The 25,404-nt window shown below is 39.8% G+C and overlaps 1 protein-coding gene across 1 annotated transcript in view; it reads right to left on the minus strand.

The window, feature by feature from the left end:
• LOC108942524 (glypican-6-like) overlaps nucleotides 1-25,404 on the minus strand; it is a 198,586-nt gene that overhangs the window by 97,321 nt on the left and 75,861 nt on the right. The window contains exon 3 of the mRNA XM_018765937.2: nucleotides 6,151-6,542. Coding sequence (XP_018621453.2) covers nucleotides 6,151-6,542 — 392 coding nt within the window. The remainder of the gene's footprint in view (nucleotides 1-6,150; nucleotides 6,543-25,404) is intronic.

Genomic DNA, 25,404 nt, shown 5'->3' on the forward strand with positions numbered 1-25,404 from the left:
ACTAGTTTTTTTAATATAATTTATTTAGTCATATTTTTTTTTATTTTGCATTCGGTCAATAAGTGTGATCAGGAAATGAGCCAACATGTCTTCCCCACTTATCTGCAACAATTCCTAGACATGTAGGACAGATTGCTATGCTTTCCTTCTTCCAGGTGTACTCACACTTTTCATTTGTTTATTGTAAAATTATAACTTCTGATCTCCATCAACTTGCTGTACACTTTATAGGCCCTGGCAAGATTTTTTGCTCCTGGAATAACATCTGGTGTTAATATGTCTAAAAACGGATTAAACACAAATTTCAGCCCCAAAAAAAATAAGTTAGATGATTGCTTAAATCGAAACTGATTTAAAAACTAAAAGTGACGAAAACCACAATGTATTTGGAATAAATGGGCAATCTGATGGTTTTATTTTTCTGTATTATGAGATCAATTTAATTATGGTGCACTATGGCATTTTTCTAATGCGTGTTATTACAAGATGAAAATGTAATTTCTTTGAACATAAATCCTTTCTTATTTTATTTGGAATATTTAATTTTGTGGATAATCTCTGATTAAATAACGAACAAAAATATAAAACAATCATCCTGCAATACAAGGAGATATCTATATTAATTTGTCATGGGGAAGAGTAGTAAAAATCAATCATTCTTTAATGAAAGATACTTTACAAAAAAAACAAAAAAAAAAAAATGGATGAAGGATACATTGGGGGAACAACCCATGCAGAAACAATTTAAAATAAAGATAATAACAAGAATGAACATTATTGTCTTTGAAAGACTACATGCAGTATCTGTGATCAACACATGGAGATCCATGAACATTGCTCTCTGCCAGTCTTGATGGCCATCTGTCCACTGTGGCTCAGAGAACAGCGACCTGCTTGGTGCAATCTGTGCACTGGGGGCGGAAGCCCCTGCCTGGGACCCTGGACGGGCTGCGGCTAGAGGGGACCACATGGACCCCCTGCCGAAACGCCCACCCTGCTCCCGAGGACTGGCTGTACTTGGGGGACAGTCTCCTAAAGAAAAAAGAAATCCGCAATATGCTGTATATCAACAGGTTGGGTACTAGTTATCTACTCATGATCTTTCGGATTTCCTGAAGTTCCTTGTTAGTTCCAAAGCAGAGGCTTACTGTGGTAGCCATCAGAAGGGATCTTAACTTTTTATTTCTGTCTTAGAAAAAAAAGAACTCTCTAAAAAACCTTGTAGTTTCAGTTTGAAAATTAGTGCAGTCTGTCTGCAATACACCCCATGGTCACGGAAACCACACGGTCCCATGCAGTGGACTCACTTTCAGAGGGCCTGCAGTTGCCTAAAAGGCCTGTTGGAGACGCTTATGCAGCGGGCTTGTAGGATCCTTCTACCTATCATAATCACTCCCCCTCTGCTGGGCCAACAGCGATAAGATGCCAGGGAGTCATCATTACATAGTCCAAAAAAAGATACTAATATGTGATCTGGCCAGAGGAAAAAAAGTGTGAACTTCATCTGAAACCTTTCTCCAAAATGAGCTATGACTCACTCCATAGCAGGAAATGAGCTCATAATATGCTTAACATCACAGTTTGAGAAAAAAGAAAATAAATAAATAAAAATCAGATCCATAGCACACCAACATGAAACATTTACTCCCAAATTCCAAGTGACCTTCTTTACAACAGATTATACTTTTTAGAAGCCTTGGTTAATAAATCACTTTAAACCGCTGTCAAGCAGTAATTTAAAAAGAATTTTAGAGCATAATAATATGATGCGTCAGTATTTAAGTACAAATAAAATAAGAGGAATATAAAAAGAGCACTTTAATCTCAGAGATTTCCTGAAGTTAATCTCTGATAGAGCCATATAAATCCAGCATGTAATAGAGATAATCTCAATCTGCATAATTCTATCCATTTATTTATGCTAAATTTGCTTTTGGATGAGTTGTTATTTCTTAGGCCTCAACACTCTTTTTCTCATGAAAGGGGCATATAAACAGCTTTTGGGGTTGAATGGGCTGTCGTACTGGTCCCAAGAAGGGAATGCAGCCTTGTTTCTGTGTTTTTTGCAGGATCAGTGGGTGTAGATGATGACCAGGCAGATGGTCTGCTCACTTGACACACAACTGTCAGCTAAGTTTTCATCCCCAGTGAATTTCACAAAGGATCTGCACGGATGCATTACATCTGCTTGGAATTCCAATAGACGAATTCAGACATGCAGTCTAAAGTGCGGTTTAAATCCCAAGAACGGTCTTACCATTGTGTCCCTGAAGGTACCTGAATTTCTCCATTAAAAACGCCTGCATATACAGATGAGACTGTCACTTTGGATAAGCAACTAATTAATGATAAATATAAAGACTGTTTGTCCAAGTCCAGGTTCAAGCTTTACAAATTTCTCAAGCACTTTGCATCATGCTTGCTGTTGAGTGTGTTTGATTTAATTCTTAAAGTAGTAAATGAAATCTATGGTTAATGGCTTTGTTGATGTCCCCACAATATCTACAGTAGATGGTTTGTACAATATACAAAATTTTTCTACATGCAAAACTTTTTTCATTGTTATAGGTAATGTAAAAAAAACCCACGACAAAAGCAAAACAAGTCCACGGATATCAAGAATACATTATATTTTGGCTGCTTCTCTAGATATGCATTAAATGTCATTCTCAGCTTGAAATGACAAACACTGAAATGTTGTTGCATATCATACTGGAATATTGGTTATTTTTATTGAAACCCTGATAACAGAATTTTGTTACTCACAGAAATGGCTGAAGTAGCCCAGTATGTACACGCATTCTTCATGAGGTTCATGTCTTTGCCTCTGGCCTTTATAAAACACAGCTTATATCAGTAACCATATTAAGCAGGAGCAGCTGTGGATGCTCTACCTTTGAAAACATCTTAATGAGGCGTGACTACGAACAGAAATAGTTTCCAGTACTTCAAAACATGAAAAGAAATTCCATCTGAAGTAGCTAATAAATCATTCTATATTTTCGACCATCAGTACGTTAACTCTATAATTCCATGTTATGTTAATATTCAACATTAATGTTTAAAAGTCTCATAATAATCCAAACCTTTTTTTTTTATTTTAAATAGTCCAACACAAGGACAGGAAGCACATATACGTACTTATTCAAGTATTATCCTGGCAGTCAGGAAAAACCATTTCTTCGACAAAATGTAATTTCAGACACTCCAAACTCCAAAGGAGCAAAGTCAATAAATGTGAAGAACAATTACTCACATAAGACTGAAAAGAAAAAAAATGCAGTGCATCTCTCAAATTTAAAATGAGGTTTAGTGAGAAAAACATAAATGAAAATCATTTCCTTTCCTTTCCTGTTCTTATATTTGAGGAACCCTGTGCCCAGTAGGAGAGCATGTCTTTGGCACATGGTACTTCACAGAGTCTGTGTCACAAGGAGCAACTGTGCCACTGAGCAGATGTCTGTACACATTGAGGGAAGCATTGGGTTCATGCTGTCATGTACGCAACCAGGTTGCACACGACTCTGTACACCTACTGAATAGGAAAAATAATTGACTTACAATTTCATATCGCGGCATGAGGGGGAAGGGGGGCAGCAGCTAGCGCTGGTTTGGTGCCTCATAGCTGCTGGGTTGTGAGTTTGGATGTGGATTCAAATCCAGCTCAGCCTGTGCGGAGTTTGAATGTTCTCCATGTGTTTGTGTGGGTTTCCTCCAGATGCTTTTGTTTCCACCCACTGTCCAAAAAACTATGTTTCAGGTGAACCAGCGACTAATTTGAGCTTAATCTGTGCATGTGAATGTAAAAGGAGTGAACTATTTCACACTTCTTTAAAATTTCATTTCATGGCAAGTTACAAAATTAATTTGAACTTATAGTCGGAGAGTCCGTGTACGTTGTGTTCATTTGTTTTTTGATTCAAAACTGAAAAACAAAATAATAGCAGCCACCTGAGAATGCTCTTCAGTATGATCGAAGATTGTTTGGTTCATTTGTATTGCATCACTTAGGCTTGCAGACAGATCCAATACACTAACACAAACACATGACAATGTTTACTGTGCTCACGTAACGTGTTTCTGCTCCAGTGAAGACTGTGTTTCTTGTGTCAGTAATTAAATCAAAGTCTACAATACACAAAGTCATCTAATATTCAGGTAAAGCTCATTAACTGTTATTGATTTGCAAAATTTCATGTAAAGTGATTTTGAGTATTAAAACATTTTCATGGATGCAACAATCGTTACTTAGATCAAATGTGAAAAGTTGAACGTTAAAAAAACAAAACTTTTTTTCACCCATTTTATTCTTTTTCTGGATTGAGATACGTGACACAGTGGCAATAAGTTAACCTGATTATGTGAAAGCTATACTCAACAGCAAAGGACATGCGATAGTTCTGAAAGTCCTTTGTTTATCCCAATGGGTATAATTTATTGTAAGCCACCATCCTGTGACCCCCCCAGGCACGCCCCAACACTCTGGGACAGAGATAAACAGGAGCTGGCTCCAAAAACCCCAACAGCAAGTTTCAACAAACTGAAAAAAGGTCAAGATTTCGCCAGAGGCAGAGAATAAACACAATATGATTAAAAGCTTTTTTGTCTGACTCCAGATAAACGTTTGTTTTTGGTCAATATATTCAGCATCAAAACCTCGTCAAATTGCTCTGTGCTATCATTGCTCCATATCTTTGGACCCCCTGGAGGAAAACAAGGCAAAAAAAAAAATGGTTAAAAGACCATTTGCTATTGTCACGTTGGATAAAGATTTTGTATAAGCATCCCTCAGAAGCACACAGCTCATACAGACAAAGACAAATATGGTATGATTTTAAATTGAAGAGGTTCAAAATCAACGTCTTAGAAAAGGGCTCCTTTCAGATTCCAAATGGGCTCTTACAACGAGGGACGAGGATTGGCACATTAATTGCCTGCGCTCACCACGGCAGCATTGGTGGAGGATTCATAAATGACACTCCGTGGACCTTCATTTCCATGAACATCATTTGAGAGACATTTCAAAGAAAGACCCTGGTCATAAGATGCATCGCAGGAGTGAATACGAGCAAGTGATCAAATGCACCGAGTACAATGACGGCTACAACTGTCTGGTATGACATAAGTACGAATGTCAGAGATAAATTCACGCAAAGACGAGGCATTGATATCGCAACTGCTCCTATATTTAGAATTGGGGTGGATGGTGAAGAAACAACTTATTTAGGTAAAGAGTGTGCTGTACCTGATGTGCTGTGATGAAATATTATTACCGTTTCCACTTCCGCCCAGCTGCACACAGTTTGCTTGAGCCCCACTTAATGGCTCCAGTGATTGATGTAATGCCATGATGTAATGACATGCACTGAGCAACTGACTCCAAAAATAGGATAAATCAAACCACGAGATGTTAAAAATTTATGTGAGATCAGAGTTGAGATATTACAAAGTAATATATACATAAATATTCTCATATCCTTGCAAAAATCCTTCTGGTTGAGAACAAACTATTAATAGAGAATGAATTAGACCTTGTAAGATCTTGCACTTAAATTAAATTAATGAATTGGATGTAAACCTCATTAATCCCCAGAGAGAAACGGAACTAAGTTGCATACAGCAACAATAAATAAATAAATAAATAAATAGACAATTATAAGCAGGTTCAGTGTTATTTACTAAACAATCCAGCTTCTTACTTGTAACTTAAATACCTGTGAGTGCTTCAGCACTCCTGACAATAAATAATGTGGGATACAACCGACTTTACGCTGAATGTGTTTAAAACATTAATTGATTACTAATTAATATAATTACTGTAATTTAACTCAAACAGGCAATGGTAAAATAACATGACAATTAGGTCAAGAACTGATGCAAAAAACAAGATGTTCCCTCTGGAATCTGATGACGAATTAATATTGTTACATATTCATATGTTTTAGTAGAAGACATCAAAGACGGTGAGTTCATCTTCATAAATGAGGGAGGCTAAAGTTGCATTTTGAGCAATATTTACACTTGTGACTGGGTCATACCCATTGTGCTTGCACAAAGACCCATAATTATAGTTCATGTCACAGTGAGAGCACAAAAGAAAAGAAGAAAGAGAAAATGATGTGTGATCAATGAGAAGCTGTAAAGCCTTACCTTGGAGACCCTATTGGCCACCTCCCGACCCACCATGAGGCCCTGGACGAAGGTACGTGCTGCAATGAAGGCCCGTGTCACCTGAGCCTTCAGTTTCCGGGGCACGTCGCCAAAGGGCTTCAGCTGGTCAGTGTACTTGCTGACACACTCCAGGTAGTCATCAGAAAACTGGTACTGCGAGTTCAATAGCTTAAACATGCGCTCCAGGAGGCGGGCCCAGAAATCATTAAGCATCTCCTCCAGGTTGATGTTGCCTCCTGTGTAGTAGCGCTTGAGCTCAGCAAAGAGGTCCTGGAAGACGTCTGCATTCTGCATGTACAGCTTTCCGTACGTCCTCACGAACATGTCATTCAGCGACTTCTCTGTGTTCTCCAGCAGCTCCAGGAAGAATTCTGAGTTCGGAAGAAAAACGGAAAAGATTCAAACTACTTATGAAATATGCTAGTATTACTGAAAGCTCAAAAGAGCTTTGAGTATACACAATAAAAAGACCTCTTATCTTGCTTTACTACCAACTGTTTTGCACTTCTGCATTGAGTGAACACAAGAATATGTAGAAATATGCTACATGGCACCTGACATAGGCAATAAGCCAAATCTTGAGTAATTCTAACTTTCTCCCCCTCTTTGGATTTACCATAAAGTACTCAAAATGTGCTTATTTAATCTAGATGTAAGGAGATTAATTTTTACATTTAGTTTTTAAAAGCTAAAGGCAATCCGCAACGCAGGGGGATTGAGTTGTGCTGCAGACACCAAACTGTAATGGTGGTGTGATTTAGGTATACATAAGACATTATATTACTTCCACACTGTAAAAGCAAGCGGGTATCACTTTTTTCTGTTTGGCCGTTACTTTCGAAAGGCTGCTTGTCTCGTCCATATGGTGTTTAAATCAGATTCTGTTACTAACACTAAAATGGCGAATGTGCAGATTTATTTTAAGTCAGAGCTGTCGGTGTCTGGCCGGTCCGACGTCTTGCCGCCCAGCTATTCACTTCTTGGTTTCACAACGAGAGTATTTATGACTGGCGGTATCTGTAATTCTAAACGGACCTGTCACTCCCCCTAAGTCCATATTTCAAGCAAACTACTTAGCAAGCAGCGCAGGGTTTGGGTCCATCCAGTTCGCTGGAGTTGCACTGTCCCGCTCACGCTGCTCCCCCACTCTTTAATTAATTCACCAATTATGGCGGACACTTATGTCTCACACTATAAGTACACTGCAAACCTTTGCACTTTCAAGGGACAGTTACTTCATTACTGATCTGCAGTCTTGGACCACCATAAATAATTGAGTAGCCAAAATAATGACAGCCCAACAACCGTCGTAAATAATTAATGGAAAGGTTCTCGTTTGGGGAAACAGAAATGCCGCCAGAATTTAATCACTGCCGCCATCAGAACCACAGGCCCCACTCAATTTATTGGCACGACACTCCCTTCTCAGTTACAATTCAGAGGAAATTGTCAGCCGGGTTTACCGAAGACACAGAGGGAGCGCTAACGTAGTGAAAAATGGTGATTTACCTGTGAGGGGTAAAGGCAGGAACGACAAATCTGTTCCCACTTGAGAAAAGATGGATCTGAGGATATTAGCGACATACTTGACTTTGTTTAGCCTGGGAATATGAATATCAAAGAGAGCATTCATACACCTCAACCGCAGTACAGTGTCAGCTGAAAGCATTAATGAATGCTGACTGCCTTTGAAAACATACATATTAAAAAAGACGCTATTTACATAACAACACTAATGGAATTTAATAGGCAGTTAGAGTGAAAGTGCATTGACATTACCGTGCACTCACATTTATATGTATTCAGACACGAGCACACACGCTTTTTTCCTTTGTTAACACTTTTTATAATTGGTTTACATTATTCATGTACGCACATGTAAAATCCCTCCCCACCATTTTTCTGCACCGGTAGCCCCCTGTCTTTGCCATCAGTCAACGGCCCGGTGCTCAGAGCTTTGATATGACACCCGCTGCAAACCAGTGCACCTTCGGTGCCGCCATGTAAACAGCAGGTTACGCCTCACGGTGTTCTAAATAAGAATAAACAGCGAACGTGTGCTAAATGCGTCTCTCGTGCCAGCCTGTCAGATCCGCATCTCCCTTTCGCCAGCACTTAAGTGGAGACATCGAATGACGGGCCTTCTAATGAAACACAAAGGACACTCCCCTCTGTGTTTACAAGCTCAGTGCTGTTTGCTTCAGACGCCCCCAACACGAGGCCAAGGGAGTTTAGACGACATTGAGAAATACCCATTATCCCCTCTCCTTTTCAGGCCCCTTTGCAATTTGTTGAATTACCTTACAGCGCAGCTGATCAAGCAGGATACCGTTTTTGTTCTTTTAGCACATGCTGTTTATTTATTTATTTTTCTTTGTTTCTTCACAGAAATATTGGCAAATACAGAATTCAGTTGACTGGAAGACAGTTATGTGCTTCTTCGCCTGCACTGGCAACTACAGAAACTGCATTATGCATGAGTGGGTCAACATGTGCAGCGTACTGTTCTGTACGCACGCATTTCAAATCAGACATCCAATATAAATCACTCCTAAAGTACGACTGTGAAATTTCCCCGGCCTGTTTTCTCTCGCTGTATAGTTACGGTTGTCATGTTAAACTTTATTTAATACAATGATATAAGAGATCTGGTTTGTTCAAATTTAATTTATATACTTCATACTCCTCTAAAGAATATACTGTATATAGAAAAGTACAGAATTGCTATTACTTTCTTGAAATTTACACAGCACTGAGTTCTACTGTTTAATTTAAATACAATTTTAATAATTTAACATTTTGTGCAGTTTGGGCAGAATGTATTAAAAATTTCACTACTTTCAAAAACCTCTTAATATGTTGTGATGCCCACTGTAGAGGCTAAGTGAATTTAGACTTTGGTTCATATAGTAGAATGTAACAAATTAATTGTGCTTAGAATCACACGTCTGCATCTAAGTCTCTCTTTCTGTTGATGCACTCGTATTTTTCTGCGAGATGTATATCGCTTTACAGGAAAGTGTCTGCTAAATCAATACATATAAATGTACATGCAAACATGCCATATTATGTGGCTGGCATGATAAGTTTAACTGTTCTATGTGGTACACAATGATTTTTTTGGCGAAAGTTTTTAAAATACGTCGCTGATTTCCAGCACTCAAATCACATATATTGAGTGGCCTTCCGGGATTAAGTGCGGATCCAGTGGACTGATCAATCCCAGCCCACTTCAAGTTGTGTCTGGAGTTGAGGAAGCACTGAAATATCATTTTCAAGTGATGTTTTTTCCTTCCCAATTATCATAATGTTACAACTACCCACATGAAGGGTTGGCAATAAGAAAAAACTAATGAAACAAGCACACATTAGCATGCTTAATCAATGGACCACAGGCTGCTGTGCTGTCTCTTGAATTAGCAAATATTTCATGGTATAAACAATCAAACAAGTAACTCATCTCATCTGATAAATATTGAAAATAAAATTTATACTGTCTGAAAAAGAAAAACATTTTAATCAATGAAAGTTCTCACCAGCTGTGCTGCTGGGCTGTTAATTTTAGCTTATTTCAGTAGTTCTACACTCAAAATAGTCTTGATACTGGTATAAATAGAAGCAGGCAAATATAGGATATATTCCAGAGGAGCTATGGAGCCATTGTTGTTGGACATAAACAGAGATAGCGGAGGTGGCCTGTTTGTCTGGGTCGCCCTTTTACCTGCACCCTCACATTTGGCCCATTTAAAGTGTCTGCCCCCAGCATGAAAAACAAGGTTGTAATGTCCCCTCCCATGTGCCAACACAGGGAAGAGGGGTCTCAGCTTTCTCGGGGTCAGAGTCACGAGACGTTCCACACACCGATTAATTTAAAGAAGTTCTTACAACAGACTCTTTTAATGTTTCCCATCCCACCCTGGCTCCTACCTCTCTGGTAATGGGTGATCCTGGCCAGCACATCCCTTTGACATATGACCTCCGACACAGTCTGGGAAGTCAGAGCAGACCTACCTCTTCCAACAGGAAACATTTATGTTATGCTGAATTGTGCCAAGTTAACACCTGAGTTGAGAGCCAGTATTGTCTTACGACTGATGGGGATGGGATGTGGGCCACTGACAATTCACATCAAGGATCAGCCCATGTCCTATGATGCCCTCAAACTGTGCTTACAGATTTGTTAAACACACATATATTATTTATTGATCACTTTACATACAGGGGTGGGGTGGTGCAGTGGGTTTGCCTGGGGTCTGCTCTCCGATCGGTCTGGGGTTCGAGCCCTGCTTGGGGAGCCTTGCGATGGACTGGTGTCCTGTGCTGGGTGTGTCCCCTCAGCCTCCAGCCTTGCACCCAGTGTTGCTGGGTTCGGCTTCGGCTCAGTGAAACCCCACTCAGGACAAGTGGTTTCAGACAATGTGTGTGTGTGTACTTTATATACTTTACACACACACACACACACACACACACACACACACACACACACACACACACACACACACATTGTCTGAACCGCTTGTCCCATACGGGGTCATAGGGAGCCGGAGTCCAACCTGGCAACACAAGGCGTAAGACTGGAGGGGGAGGGGACACACCCAGGATGGGACGCCAGTCCGTTGCAAGGCACCCCAAAGCGGGACTCGAAACCCAGACCCACCGGAGAGCAGAACCCGGTCCAACCCACCGCGCCCCCTCCATATAATTTACCAAATCATATTTTACTGTATTGATTACTTCATAAACTATCTGCTTTAGTGAATCATATTTTATTACATTGATTATTTTATATACTATAAGCTTTACTGAATCATATTTTACTGGAACACGGAACATTTCAACAACCTTTCTGAAGAATAGTGTAGTAGCGTCCTTCAAACCAACAAGCATTAGGTTACAAATATATGTTTTATTCAGTGCTACAGTACCTGTTGCTCCTGCTTATATATCTTCATACAGTTTGTTTTTGGCTGTACATTCCTCATACACCAGACCAAATCTTCCACAGAGCTTGCATACTGTGCACAGTAAATGATACCGATTAGATCTCTGGTTCTTTCCTCATGATGAGGCTAGTTGGTCTGTGACAGCTCTTCTATAAGGTGATCGTGATGCCATTTACTGACACTCAATTCAGACTAATTGCTCAGTGACGCCCCTCTGTGGAATCCCTCCATGGCCTTCGCTTTGTGTTGCATTGTGCTACGGTTCCACATCAGCGCAGATCCAAGGGGCCTTATTAAACTTAAAATGTTTTTTAAAGTGCTCATTAGTGCTATACAATGCCATTGAAATTAAAATGATATTAGGAGCTACACTTTACTGGATGCCCAAGCGCCAGATCGGAGTGCTTGGTGTGAAACTGGAGCTCTCCAGCTGAACTGAACCAGATTCCAACAAGTATATCAAATGTTCTCATTAAAGAGCACCAAGTCCCTAGTTACTTATTCTAGTTTCACAGCAGCTGAAAGGCCCATGATTACATCTTCATTTATTAAGTAATGATACCCCTCAAGCCTTTTCGATTCAGAATATAAGCCGGTTTTACAATTCTTTAAAAAAGAAATAAAAATATTGGCTTTAAATTCAAAGACATATATACCTTTTTTTTTTTTTTGTTCCATGAACATTTTGGTAATATGGGAATTTCATGTATAGTCAGGCACTGGTTTACTTGTTAGCAAAATTAGTTAATTAATTATGGTTAATAAGTTCAGGAATCTATGGTTAGAGTCTATCCATAGAACCCATGGAAAGCTCCATCATCATGTAATATAAAATGCCATAAATCAGTTTGTCTGGAACAATAAATCTGGAAATAAACAACAGACACAATCGTTATTTATTCATCTGAACTCTGCAAAAACAAGGTTGAAAAGAGACTGCTTCTACAGACTTAATCAAAGGGTCGGCGCTAAATATTTAATCAAACTACTCTTAGAAACTGCATTTTTTTGGAGAGAGAAAAAAATTATAAATGGTGTTTAGCTATTAAATAATGAAGTTTGTATCGTTCACATTTCCCTCCCACGTGCTTTAAGGCAAATGCACACAAAAAGAATCGTTGGATATGAAAAAATAAATGTTTCAAAACCATTTATAATTTATCCTCCCATCAATAATTTGAAAAAAGTGTCAGACGCTTAAGCAGTGTTTGATTAGTTAACCTTAAATCATTAAAACATTTCATATCATGTTTTCTCTCTTGATTATTAAGGATATAATAAGTCTGCATTAATTCTATTAAACTGTGGTAGAATGACATCCAAAAATCATGAATGTCAGCAACATTACTAGTGGAGATGTGTACCATAAAGTTCAAGTTTTGAATAAATGGATCAGGTTAGAAACTGTTGCACTGGTTTTACAGCTATATTTTTCCCAGATGAATAAGCATGCAACACATACTTTTCAAAAATTTAAAAGAAATTTTTTGTTAAAGACTTAGCTATATGTTACAACAGCAAAAGCTGGAACAGGTAGCATAGTGGTCCATGTTGCCACATCTCAGCTCCTGCTGTACGTCACTTGATGAAGGTACTTAGTAAGGATGCTTTACAAATGAGAATGTAATTGTAAGGCTTCTTATCTAAAATTCTAAGTTGCCTTGAATGTCTGCTACATTTACATTTATTCATTCAGCAGACACTTTTCTCCAAAGTGACGTACATCTCATAGAAAATACAATTTGTGCATTACATTAGGAGAAAGAAACATAGCTGCAGATGTGTGCAATGTAAATGTTAAAGTAAAAGCACAAAATTTATTCTGTATGGATGTGACTCTCCAACCAATAGCGATAGTCCCCAAATGACTATTACACTGCTGGTTATAAATCCTCAAATAACAGTAACCAAAAACTTAGTACCAATCAGTATAAACATGAAGTCAATTTGAGAGTAAAATAAGGCAAAACATAAAAAATAGGCATAATATGTGGTGATTGTTCATTGGGGAAGCTGGATATGAAAAGACAATTCCTATCAGATTGATTTAACCAGGACCACGTGAAATAGCTGAGTATCATGGGAGCCAGAGTGTGTCAAGGAGCAGGTGTATGATTTGGACTCATCTCGCAGTTCTGGGAATCAAGATGGTCCTACTTACCAAGTCTGTGATGGGAATGAGCACCATGGTAAAGGTGCATGATAGGAGTGTTGATGAGTGACACAGACCCTAAACAACAGCTGAAGGAATATTAATGGATAGAAAACCTTCTATCTGTGCAACAAAAACACAATGCAAAGTATTGTGACAGTCAGGCTCACAGGAACCTGAATCTCAGATGACCAGCAACCATGCATGACACATGGACCCTAGAGGATCTGGATCATGTCTAATTCCTCCAAGAAAAGAAAAACATATAAATATCTTTATTACTGTTATGCATATCATGTATGTCATGCAATGATAAACAAAGAAAGGAAAAAAAAAAAAAAACAAGAGAAACACCAACACCTGTAGATTCTTGTGAAACATTTCACCCTGTCTTGTCCCTCTGCATGTTTCCCATTAATTGAGCTTTGGTGTAGTCATCTTCTATAATAAATTTTGTAATAAACTGGAAAGGAAAGGCATAATCAGTCATCTCTGGAGACAGCAGTATTTCGCCTCTGTCTGATTGATGTGAGAATTTGGGTATTGGTTCCTCTTGGACTTAAAGGCATCGATGCACTTTTAGCTCAAGAGTCAATCAGCCGAAAGTCTAGCCATACTCGGAGCCATGGGTCACAGCTGAGAATGGCTTGGAAAACACTACAGTGAGGGTACTTAGACAAAGTCACAGAGGGTGAGCGTCTTCAGCCGTGATAATTAATTGAGCTTTGCATAGGTTAATAGAGAGCGCGGAATTAATTCTGGATATCAATGGCTGCACGTAACATGTAATCTTATCAAGTCTTCATTCTTAATACACAAAGGTGTTAAAAATACACCAGGCTCTTAAAATGCAGGGAAAACGTATAAAAAGAGAAGTGTAATTACACAAAGTTTTTTTTCATGGTGAATTTTCTTACTCTTCATTAATGTAGTCACAGTGATATCTTGAAGCTGTGAATTATATGTAATGATAAAAATGTTATAACACATTTCAGTAAAAATTAAATTATCTCAGGTGACATATAGGAATGAAAACTACTCATGTTAGGACAGGATTTTTTTAATCAAAATGAACAGGCTTCGAAAGGAGCCTAGAGCAATGCCACAAATACACACACACACATTTTCAGAACCGCTTGTCCCTTACGGGGTCACAGGGAACCGGAGCCTACCCGGCAACACAGGGCGTAAGGCCGGAGAGGGAAGGGGACACACCCAGGATGGGATGCCAGTCCGCCACAAGGCACCCCAAGCAGGACTTGAACCCCAGACCCACCGGAGAGCAGGACTGCGGTCCAACCCACTGCGCCACCGCACCCCCTTCCATGCCACAAATAATCAAACAATAAAGCAAAATCAACCAGAGAACCAGTTTTGAAGAAATGACTGAATTCCAAACTGCTGGTATGAATGTAAACTTGCACAAAAATACCAAAAACTCAGGTGCAATAAGGGGAAATGAACAGAAAGCAAAGCAAGAGAACATCCCACTCGTCTGAGGCCATAAATCACAAGAACATAGGACACAGCGCCATCCATCTCTGCGAACAATAAAGCCCCGACAGACCTCTTATTCTAATGGCTCCATAAATGTCTTTGTTAATATTTTGCCGACAAGGCGGTAAATTCTGGTGGCTGCTGAGGTTCTGTGCCCACACGGCCGCCAAAGAACGCCTCTGTCATAAATTAGCGAGCTGTGGTTATCGATTAGCCCGTCAAAAAAGAGGGTACATATCACCGTGACTGACGGCCTTGTCCTTCTGTTACTTCGGTGGAATTGCTTCGGACATAAACCCAGCCACTTATCGCGATTACACAGTAAATGTGCCCTGCACTGCGTATTTCAATATCACTTTGACAATTTAACAACTACTGCTCCAGCTTTTTGTTTAGCATACAAAAGGTACTTCAAGTGGGTGACTGCAAGGTAGCAACTTTCTGATGCTTTCTGAACTACGTGTGCTTACAAGAGGAAACACAGTAAATATCTATGTGAGGAGCACATGCTAGATGCAGAAAACACCTAAAACATTCATAGGATGGGATCCTCCCATTGCTTTTGGAGAGTAAGTCATAGAACTCAATACATGTTGCATAATTCTCCTACACAGTCATCACACTCACTAGACTGCTAATGTAGGTGCATCTGCAGTCAAGATTTAAAAGGAGTGCTCTTGAAACTCAGGCAATAAAATTTGAGATTATGAAATAGCTGATCTGTCATGTAAAGTTTGTCATGTAGAGTCTCTTTCCTCATTCAGGAATGCTGTCTCGCACTGCTTTCGTAAGCATGTGATGGCAGCCTTGGCCTAACCATTTCAAAGAGATTATTTTGGTTAGATTTCCCCAAAATGTTTTTACTGCTTCTTATAAAGAGACTTCTCAGCTCTCCCCATGTTTATTTTTATGTGTAAATGTACGAGAGCTGATGTTGGTTTTAGCGTTATTGTACGCTGATAGTTCCTACTAAAAGCTTTCATGTCCTATGAATAGACATGTAGGGATAATGATAGTTTGTTTTAGTGATGTGCTGCCAGGAAACATGTCTTCTGAAATTATGTAAATAATTTAATTACTCTGTGTGTGTTTGTGTATATGTTTGGTTTCAGATGATGGAATTGCTTGTATAGCTTCCATCCACTAGGAACCCTGTGGATGAAACAACCCAAGGAATGCAGATGAAAAGCACAGTGATTGTTTGTGCTTTGAGAGATGGGGTTACATCTAATACACATTTCAGGCTGTTACTTCTGACCTCCAAGCAGTTGCAGTGCTTCTAAAGCCCGGCTGGAACATGGAAACCTGTCATGTTTTTCACTGCTTGAGCGACCACTTCTTATTCAAATGAACAGCAGAGTTGCATTTCACATTGTGCCTGAAAGTGGGACAGCTCTGTATACCCTGATTTAATTGAAGGAACTTTAAAACAAAAGCCTTCATTGTTACACACAAAGACATACACACACATATATATAGAATATATTCTTTTTCCTCAAGAAACCTTTACTCTTAATATGGATTTATAGGTGAAATGCAAAGAATTTCTCTGGAAATATAAACTAAAGATATACACTAATCAGCCAAAACATTAAAGCCACCTGCCTAATATTGTGTAGGTCACCCTCGTGCCAGCAAAACAGCCCTGACCCAATGAGGAATGGACTCCATAAGACCTCTGAAGGTGTCCTGTGGTATCTGGCACCAAGATGTTAGCAGCAGATCCTTTAAGTCCTGTAAGTTGTGAGGTGAGGCCTCCATGGATTGGACTTGTTTTTCCAGCACATCCCACTTTGTGTTCTGACACCTTTATACCATGTCCAGCATTAAGGTTTTCAGCAATATGTCCCGCATTTGCTCTTCTGTGGGATCGGACCAAATGGGCTAGCCTTCGCTCCCCACGCGCATCGATGAGCCTCGGGTGCCCATGACCCAGTCGCCGGTTCACCAGTTGTCCTTCCTTGGACCACTTTTGGTAGGTACTAACCACTGCACACCGGAAACACACCACATCCAGAGATACTCTGACCCAGTCATCTAACCATCACAATTTGGCCCTTGTCAAAGTTGCTCAGATCCTTACGCTTGTCCATTTTTCCTGCTTCCAACACATCAAATTGAAGAACTGACTGTTCACTTGCTGCCTAATATATTCCACCCCTTGATAGATGCCACTGTAATGAGATAATCAATGTTATTCACTTCACCCCTCAGTGGTTTTAATGTTGTGGCTGATCGGTGTATGTCTTTAAACAGGGCACATTTGAAATTTAGATTTATTGTTATCCATTGTACTGCAGTATTTCATATACCCATGCCTCAAAGAAATGATTGAAGCAATTTCGGTGTCTGCTATTCAAACCATTCTGACACTGCTGAATCATCGCTGGCCAGCACTGAAATGCCTTCTACAATAATCCCCATCTTGATCTCAACATAATTAGAATGAATAATTAATATTAATATTCATGAAAACCATTCCGAAGTCTATTCAATAACATTACTGAATGAAATAATGACAACATAATTTACCATGTTATCCTGAGAAGACAACACCTGAACAGGAAGATGCTTTACAATGAAGCATTTAGGGGTGCTATTAACAATCCCTTATTAAGCACGTAGCTCAATTAAGGACTCAATAAATCTTACTAATTAAGAGGCCTGACTTAATGAGAGGCTGGGAGCCCTTGAGGACATTGATTTAAGGACGATGATCTAGAGATCCTGGAACGTGGTTTAGCTAAAAATCCCCAGTCCATATCGAGTGATGCTAATTATTTTCAGTTATTGAAGTTTGGTATTGTCTCTGTTACTGAGGGTCGACTGCTGTCTGTAATGCAATGATTCGAAGGATATGTGCATGTCCTTTTATTAAGCTTACTTATACAGAACTAAATTTTAAGTTAAAAAAAAAAGATTTCAAATTGACCAAAAACATGATGCATAGTTTTGCATATCCTGCACTACGATTTATTTACATTTTTCTTAATATGTTTTTTTTATACATCCTTGGTGCATTTGGAGTAATTTTAAAAAAGTATATACATGTAGTGCATCCATCTGATTTCAATAACTGCTTGTCCTCAGCAGGACTGCAGTGAAAAGGACCCTATCCTGGAAGCATTGTTCGCAAAGCTAAGGGGAGTACACTCTGGATGGGACTGCAGTGTATGTACCTACATTCATAAAATAAATTCTGATATGCAGTTTCCTTCTAAATCCAACTCTCACCTACTTATGGAGTTGCTCTGAAGTAAGATTGAAACTTACATTTCATACAAAGAGGTTATTCTGAGAATACTATTCGCATCTCTTTCAAGGTCCTCCACTTGTCAATGAAGAGTAATCTCATATGTGAGCATTTAGAATGCTGGCTATCACTCCATTTCTGCTATTAGTACTTTGCACATTTTTGTCCAAAAGGGGAGAACAGAATAAATACATTGCACCCTGTTATTTAGGTACAGGCTCCAACACTCAGACACATATAGAAACACTTCAGTATAATTACACTGACATGGCTCTTGAGGTTTCATAGAAAATATGATCTGGATGGACTAGATTGAAAAATGGATGAATGTGGACTGCTGCAGTTTTCATGATTGTGATATGCCATTATAACTATGAATAGGTGCTTGTTTCATTGATAACTACAGACTCTAAAGGCAGATTTACATCAGTCCTCATCAGCTATAGTTATATTATGTCTGTTCGATGTGCAGCTCACATTCCATCACAACCTCTCCTTGATATACACGTAAGAACAGATTTTTTTTGCAGAGCCCACGCAAACCCACAAAGAATATCTTATTAAGGCCCAATAAGAAGCTGTCCAGTGAGGATATTAGCTTGTGACCCACTGATCTCAAATCTTTAGTTCTTGAACCATTTATATTTTTCAAATTACACTATGGCTAAAGCAACTAGCAAAAACATTTTATTTAAAGTGTGTTTTTTCGTCCTGGAGGATGAATCATTTTTGCCTGTAAACGCCACATTTATTGAGCACACGGCGATGCTATGCTGGGGTGTAACTAGAATCCATGCTAGGCATTTGACGTTTCCCTTTTTTTGTTTGCTGAGTGCTGACGCAACTAGAAATTTCAATGGCTTTCAGTCGGTGCAGATGAGAGCGCACCTTAGCAACCTGGCACTTGACATTCAGCTATGCTTTTCAGCATCCTTCCTACTTCAGATTCATTTAGTCTTTAGAAGACAATGACAGAAAAAAAAATTATACACTGAAAACATTAACTTACTTGCAAATTTTTAAAGATATTTAAAAAACAAAACAAAAATCAAGAAAAGCTAGTAGAATGGCAAAAAATAAAAAAAAAACTTAGAGGTCAATAAAAGAATGCGAACAAAGTACGAGGAATTATAGCCTCATTTGGAGTCTTGAAACTGAGAGCTGTTTCTTCTCTGATGAGCAATATCAGTAATGACTATCTGTACATTAGCACGCTCATGAAGGGGGTTATTCTGGTAATTTGCTGAGGCTAAAAGACACCCAGTGTCACCACTCAGCCATCACAGCTGTCATCAAAGAGGAGCAGGACCATGAGAAGGCCAAGGCATGCAGTCCAAGCTTGCTAAACACAAAGCTGACACGGTGCCTTCAAAGTGCCAAAGTCACCGGGGAGCTTCGACCCCAACCCCCACCCCCCCCACGCCTCTTGACAAGACCCCTTGCCCAAGATGATTGATGTCTCGTAAGATAATAATCAAAGTGTCAGCAGCCGCCAAATTGTTTGTTTAGTCAGCAAACAAGGCAGCAGGAAACCAGGCACCTTATGGTGGCGTGCAACTCTCAGGGTGTTCATCTTGTATCGATTTAGATCAGAAACCAATCCCTGGGCGACACTGTGACACTGGATCATGTTAAAACTAACAGAGCCAATGTGGAGGTCAAATATTTAGGAGCACTAATTATCTGACCAGAGCGTTGGCTTGATTTGCTTTAACATGTTTTCCGAAACAACAGGAAATGATCTTTCAGTCCACATCAATCATTCACTGGCAGCTCGTTCATAGCGTGTTCGTTGTGGAGTTCGTTGCTTCTGCAATATTCAGTTTTCGTTTGAAACCTGAGAAAGAAGCACTTGCAAGCAATGGGAAATCAACCCAATTTAAGTGTTAGGCCACATGCTCAGTTTTTGTGAGATACTATTGTTTGTACCCCATTGTATTTTCCTATGGCAAAGAGGTCAAATATTTGAACAGCACAATGGCTTTTTGCCTGTTTTTGCTCAAGCCAGAAAAGTAGGACATCTATTTGTGTCTCTGTGATATCCTTTAGACCTAATCTTCACACATTTCCATATGAGTATGTACATAACAGGTGAAAACTATGCCAGCAATATTACCTAAAGAGATAGAAAAGATTATCTACCAGAGCTTATATGCAGTACTTACACACTATGTTAAAGTATAATGCTCCACAATCTTAATGGTACTTAAAATAATTTTTAGATTTTATAAATTATTTCAGTCCAAAGTTACCTTCTCATAGAATATACAGATACAAGTAAAATTTTTCACTTTTTTATACCACTTTGCTTTGACAGATTGAGTATTCAGTACAGTTAATGAGACACTGATTAAGTAACTGAATTCTCAAGTGCAACTTCTGAATTGTGTGAACTTTTGGACTTGTAGTTCTTCTAAAACAAGATGATGAACATTGAGAAGTGATCAATTCACCTGGTGGAGAACCTCAGCTGATCCCTCAACATCAGCTCCATAGCCAGAAAAGCCCAGCAGCATCTCTACTTTCTGCGTAGGTTGAAAAAGGCCATCTTCCACCCTCCATCCTCACCACATTCTACAGAGGGACTATCGAGAGCATCCCGTGCAGCTACATTACTGCCTGGTTTGGAAATTGCACCATTTCGGATTGCAAGACCTTGTAGCGGATAATGAGGACAGCTGAGAGGATCATCGGGGTCTCTCTTCCCTCCATCATGGACATGTACACCACATGCTGCATCCACAAAGCCACCAGCACTGTGGATGACCCCAAGCACCCCTCACACAAACTCTTCACCCTCCTGTCATCTGACAAAAGGTACCGAAGCATTTGGGCCCTCACAGCCAGACGGTGTAACAGTTTCTTCCCCCAAGCCATCAGACTCCTCAATATTCAGGGAGTGGACTAACATTGGAACTATTGTCCATGTCTACCATCGTTTGCACAAGTCTTGCACACGTGTACTTTATGAAGTCTCTGTAGTGTGCGTCGCTAACTCTGTGTTGTTTTATGAAGCACCATGGTCCTAGAGAAATGTTGTTTCGTTTCACTGTGTACTGTGCCAACTGTATATGGTTGAAATGACAATAAAGCCTCTCTTGACTCTTGTTCACAATGGATTTCTCCGGGTGCTCTAGTTTGTAGACATAGTCCAGATGTGTCCCAGCTGAATTTGTGACTCTAAAGCGCCCAGAATGTTGGCTTGTGTGAGCAGCAGTGCATTTGATTGCCCTATGATGACCACATAGATGGATGGATGGACAGACAGACGGGCATACAGATTCTTACTGACCAGTGAACACAGCTTTTCTTATACACTCATTGCCTTCACTATATGCTTCTACCACACTCTACAAGCAGAGTGACTCTCCCATCCTGAAATAAATCTCCTGCAGTGTGTTTCCCATTTGCACTTATTAACAGAACGGAAAGCTTGGCTCATCGATAACAGGATGTAGCTATTGCTAACGGTATGCATGAATAAATGTTGTATGTCGAACCTGAATTCTAAAAGTGAGCAGTGTCAAAGGACTCAGGAGAGCAGGGCCCAGGGCCTCGGTGGTAAAGATTTCCAGGTGTTACTTCACTTCCACAGCATATCTGGGCCTAAGCTGCAGGTGGCGAACAAACAGGATGCATAGATCACAGTTCACATGTTAGTCTCTAAATGAAGTGAAAGAGAGAAAGGATTGCATGTGTTCAAAATGTAAGTAAGAAAAAAAAACTGAATAAATTTCTCTGCTGACATCATCATCGCCAGTATAACCACTATTGCTGGCAGCAACAATGAAGCTGTCCGGTTTCAGACAGGTAATGGTGAATGACGGCCACAGAGACTCTGCAGTGTGTTGCTCCAGCCAGGAATGACCTTTATATCATGAGCTTTTGACCTTCTCTGCTGTGAGGCCTGTCATGGATGACAGCTAATGGGAACGCTTGGCATGGTATGGCAGCAAAAGACCAACGGAAGGATCTATGTTGTTTCCCTGCACAGGGAAACTGAATACTTTCACACTTTCCCTGCACTTTTTTATGTAATTTTCATTATTTTCATTATGTTAAATTAAATTAAATATCTTAAATTATGCTTTTATCCAAAGCTGCTTCTAGGTTTATTGGACCATACAACTCTATATGATATGTGAGCGGAGCAATGGAGGTTTAGTTTCCTAACTCAATGGTAAAAGAGCAAGGAGCAATCCTTGAACCAGCAACTTTCAGGCTACAAGTATAGAACTCGCTTCCCCTGTCTTATTTAAAATCCACTTGTATGCTTCATGCTTTTGTCACTGGCAGAATTCTGAATATGAATCTCTTTGTGATGCACAGTCACTTAAAATATGGTATTACTTTTATAAATATTAATCCAATCACTTAGAAGAAAACACTAGAGGGAAAAAAAAAAGAAAAGAAAAACTGCTGTGGTAGCTGATGTTCAACGGCATGAATCTGGAATGTTCTTGTTCTAGGCAAGTCAGCCAGGTGTGCTCTCCCGCAACGAGTTGGTGGGCTTCGGTGGTCTTGATGGCTGAGGGGCATAGCAACATTTCCAGCGGTGAAAAGCAATCTGCTTCTCCTGGCTGCGCTTGCAAAGGTTCTGTCAATGCACGGAAGAATCCTGTCCTCCAAGGGCGCCTCATGACTATGACAAACTGATCTCGTGGATGGCAGGAAAACCCAATATGGATAAACATGGATTAATGTCTTGCTGCACCTTTAATTGCCTTTTGATTGAGAGTGGGGTGAATTTCACCCGCTGTCGATGTTCCCAAACTAAAAACATCTGTTCTTTTTCCTTAGCATGGGAATAAAATGGCCCATTTGACACAGAAGCTATTAACGTATACGTTTTGTCTAATTCTGTAGACCTTTGCTGTTCAGTGCTTGAGATTTATTTTTTTAAACCTGTAGGCATAGTTGCTACAAACAAACATCTGTTGTCACAAAGTCAGTTCCTCTCTTCAGTAAGCTTTAAAATATGGGATAAGAAGAATCTGCCGCTGCAACCTCAAAAAAATGACATAGACACCCATTAAACTGAGGCACAGTGGAGAGTTTGAATGCAGTACGCACACACCCTGTAAGGTAATGCATCAAAATGATACGATTTGTGAAGTGTTTCTTTGTCAGTATGATGAAGGTGTTAAACAGCAGTACACAAGGAAAAGGTTTGTGCTATTTTAATGTACTCCTAATGGAGTACAGTATGGTGGCACAGCAGGTAGCACTGGTGCCTCACAGCTCCTGGGCCCTGGGTTCGGATTCAAGTTTTAATCCAGCTTTGCCTTTGATAAGGTTGCATTGTCCTCCTTGTAGGTTTTCTTCCCAGGTACAGAGTGCTCTGGTTTACTCTCACAGTCCAAAGGCACGTGTTACAGGTGAACTGGTGACAAGAGTGTCCTCTTTTGTGTGAGAATAAATTAATGGAACAGTGCATGTGACTAGTGTGTGTGCTTCTTGGAAAGGCTCTGGACCACTATGACTCTGCACTAGAGAAGCAACTATTGTGACAACAGATGGAAGGGGATGTATGGAGGCCTACATTGCTACAGCGGTGTGATCAGAGACCTTTACACATGACAGCTCCACAGACAGGCCAGAGGTCAACTGAAATAAGGTCTTACTTGATCTCAACAACAGTTCTTCACATTTTCAAATATCCTTGAGACTGTAAATACTATTGATGACACACACACATTTTTTGAAACTGCTTGCCCCATACAGGGTCGCAGGAAGCCAGAGTTTTACCTGGAAATACAGAGCATAGGGCTGGAGGGGGAGGGGACACACCCAGGACAAGGCACCGGTCCATTGTAAGGCACCCCAAGCAGGACTCGAACCCCAGACCCACCGGAGAGCAGGACCTGGTCAAACCCACTGCACCACTGCACCCCTGACATATATTCAGGGATCCAAAATCAATTATTGATTCATTAACTTTGCTGATGTTTCCACAGAAATTACACAAAAGGTTAGGTTCACAGCCTACATTTATACTGTATGTACTTATTTAGCAGATGCTTTTTGTCCAAAGCAACTTCCAATAAACGCTACATAGTGTTTTCAGCCCACACACCTTATTCACCAAGGTGACTTACACTGCTAGATATACTATTTACACTGGGTCACTCATCCATACATCAGTGGAACACACTCTCTGTGTCACTCATACACTATGGGTGAACCTGAACAGCATGTCTATGGACTGGGGGAGGAAACCCACACAGACACAGGGCAAACATGGAAACTCCATACAGACCAAGCAGGGATTGAACCCATGTTTTCTTACACCACCCAAGCACTGGGAAACAGCAGCTCTATTCGCTGTCTCACCGTGCTGCATCCTGAGCTGTTATATTCTTTTTCTCAGTTACACTTCAGGTGACGCAATTCAGAGTTAGGGTAACTGCAGTAGGATGTGGGTTAAAATGTGGGACATTAACACTGAGTGCCACACTTAACAGTGTCATCATTACTGTTTTAAAATACCTGAGCCAATGATAGGAACCAGTTTTCGTCTGCTGTGCGCTCCACACTGGCCAGCGCCTGCATGATACATTGCAGTCAACTGAGATGGTCACTCTATATGACTTCTAAGGATAGGTAGTCATCCCATAGCATCGGAGTTACACTGCTGCATGGTTGGTTGCCTGTGCTAGGTGTTCGTCTCGGAGCAGTGAACATGATACACTCTTGTTGTCACAGTGCATCTGTGGGTATTTTTAGCTTCCTCCAAATGCTTATCTAGAAGGAGTTTATGGAGATGTTTTTTTAGGTGAACCGATGATGATTTCTGCACATTGGTTATTTATTTAAAAAAAAAAAAAAAAAACCACATATACTCAGCTGGAAATAAATCTTAAAACCTTGATACTTTCTGTTTTATAATTAAAAAAGCCTGAAAGAATTTGACTGTCACTTTTATATTTTAAATGGTAAAGAGGTCTTTCATACACTATTCAATATAAACAAAATGGGTTTGTGTTCATAAGTGACAGAGTGGGTCTGAATTTAGTTAGGTAAAGCTTTTCTTGTCAGTATAAGCCCTGGTAGAGGAAAGCAGGAGGCTTAGGAAATAAGGGGTGCGTTTTATTTTTTAATGCTCTAATCATGTTCTACTTCACTTGCAACTGACACAAAATAACTACGACTTAATATAATAATGATGGAGAGTTATTTGTACAAGTGTCAAAAAATGACACAGATCAGTGCCTTGGATTTTTTTTTTTCGTTGAAGTGGACTTTCTTTTTAAAATCACGTGATGAATAGCAGTAGCATGATGGCTTTATAGATTGCACTTGGTGTTATTTTGGTCATTGTATATCACACAGACAAGTCGCATGGCGTAGATCAGCTGTGGAGACATACTGAGGAAATGTTCTGAAAG

The sequence above is a fragment of the Scleropages formosus genome, chromosome 14 (assembly GCF_900964775.1).
Source record: "Scleropages formosus chromosome 14, fSclFor1.1, whole genome shotgun sequence".
Lineage (NCBI taxonomy): Eukaryota > Metazoa > Chordata > Actinopteri > Osteoglossiformes > Osteoglossidae > Scleropages > Scleropages formosus.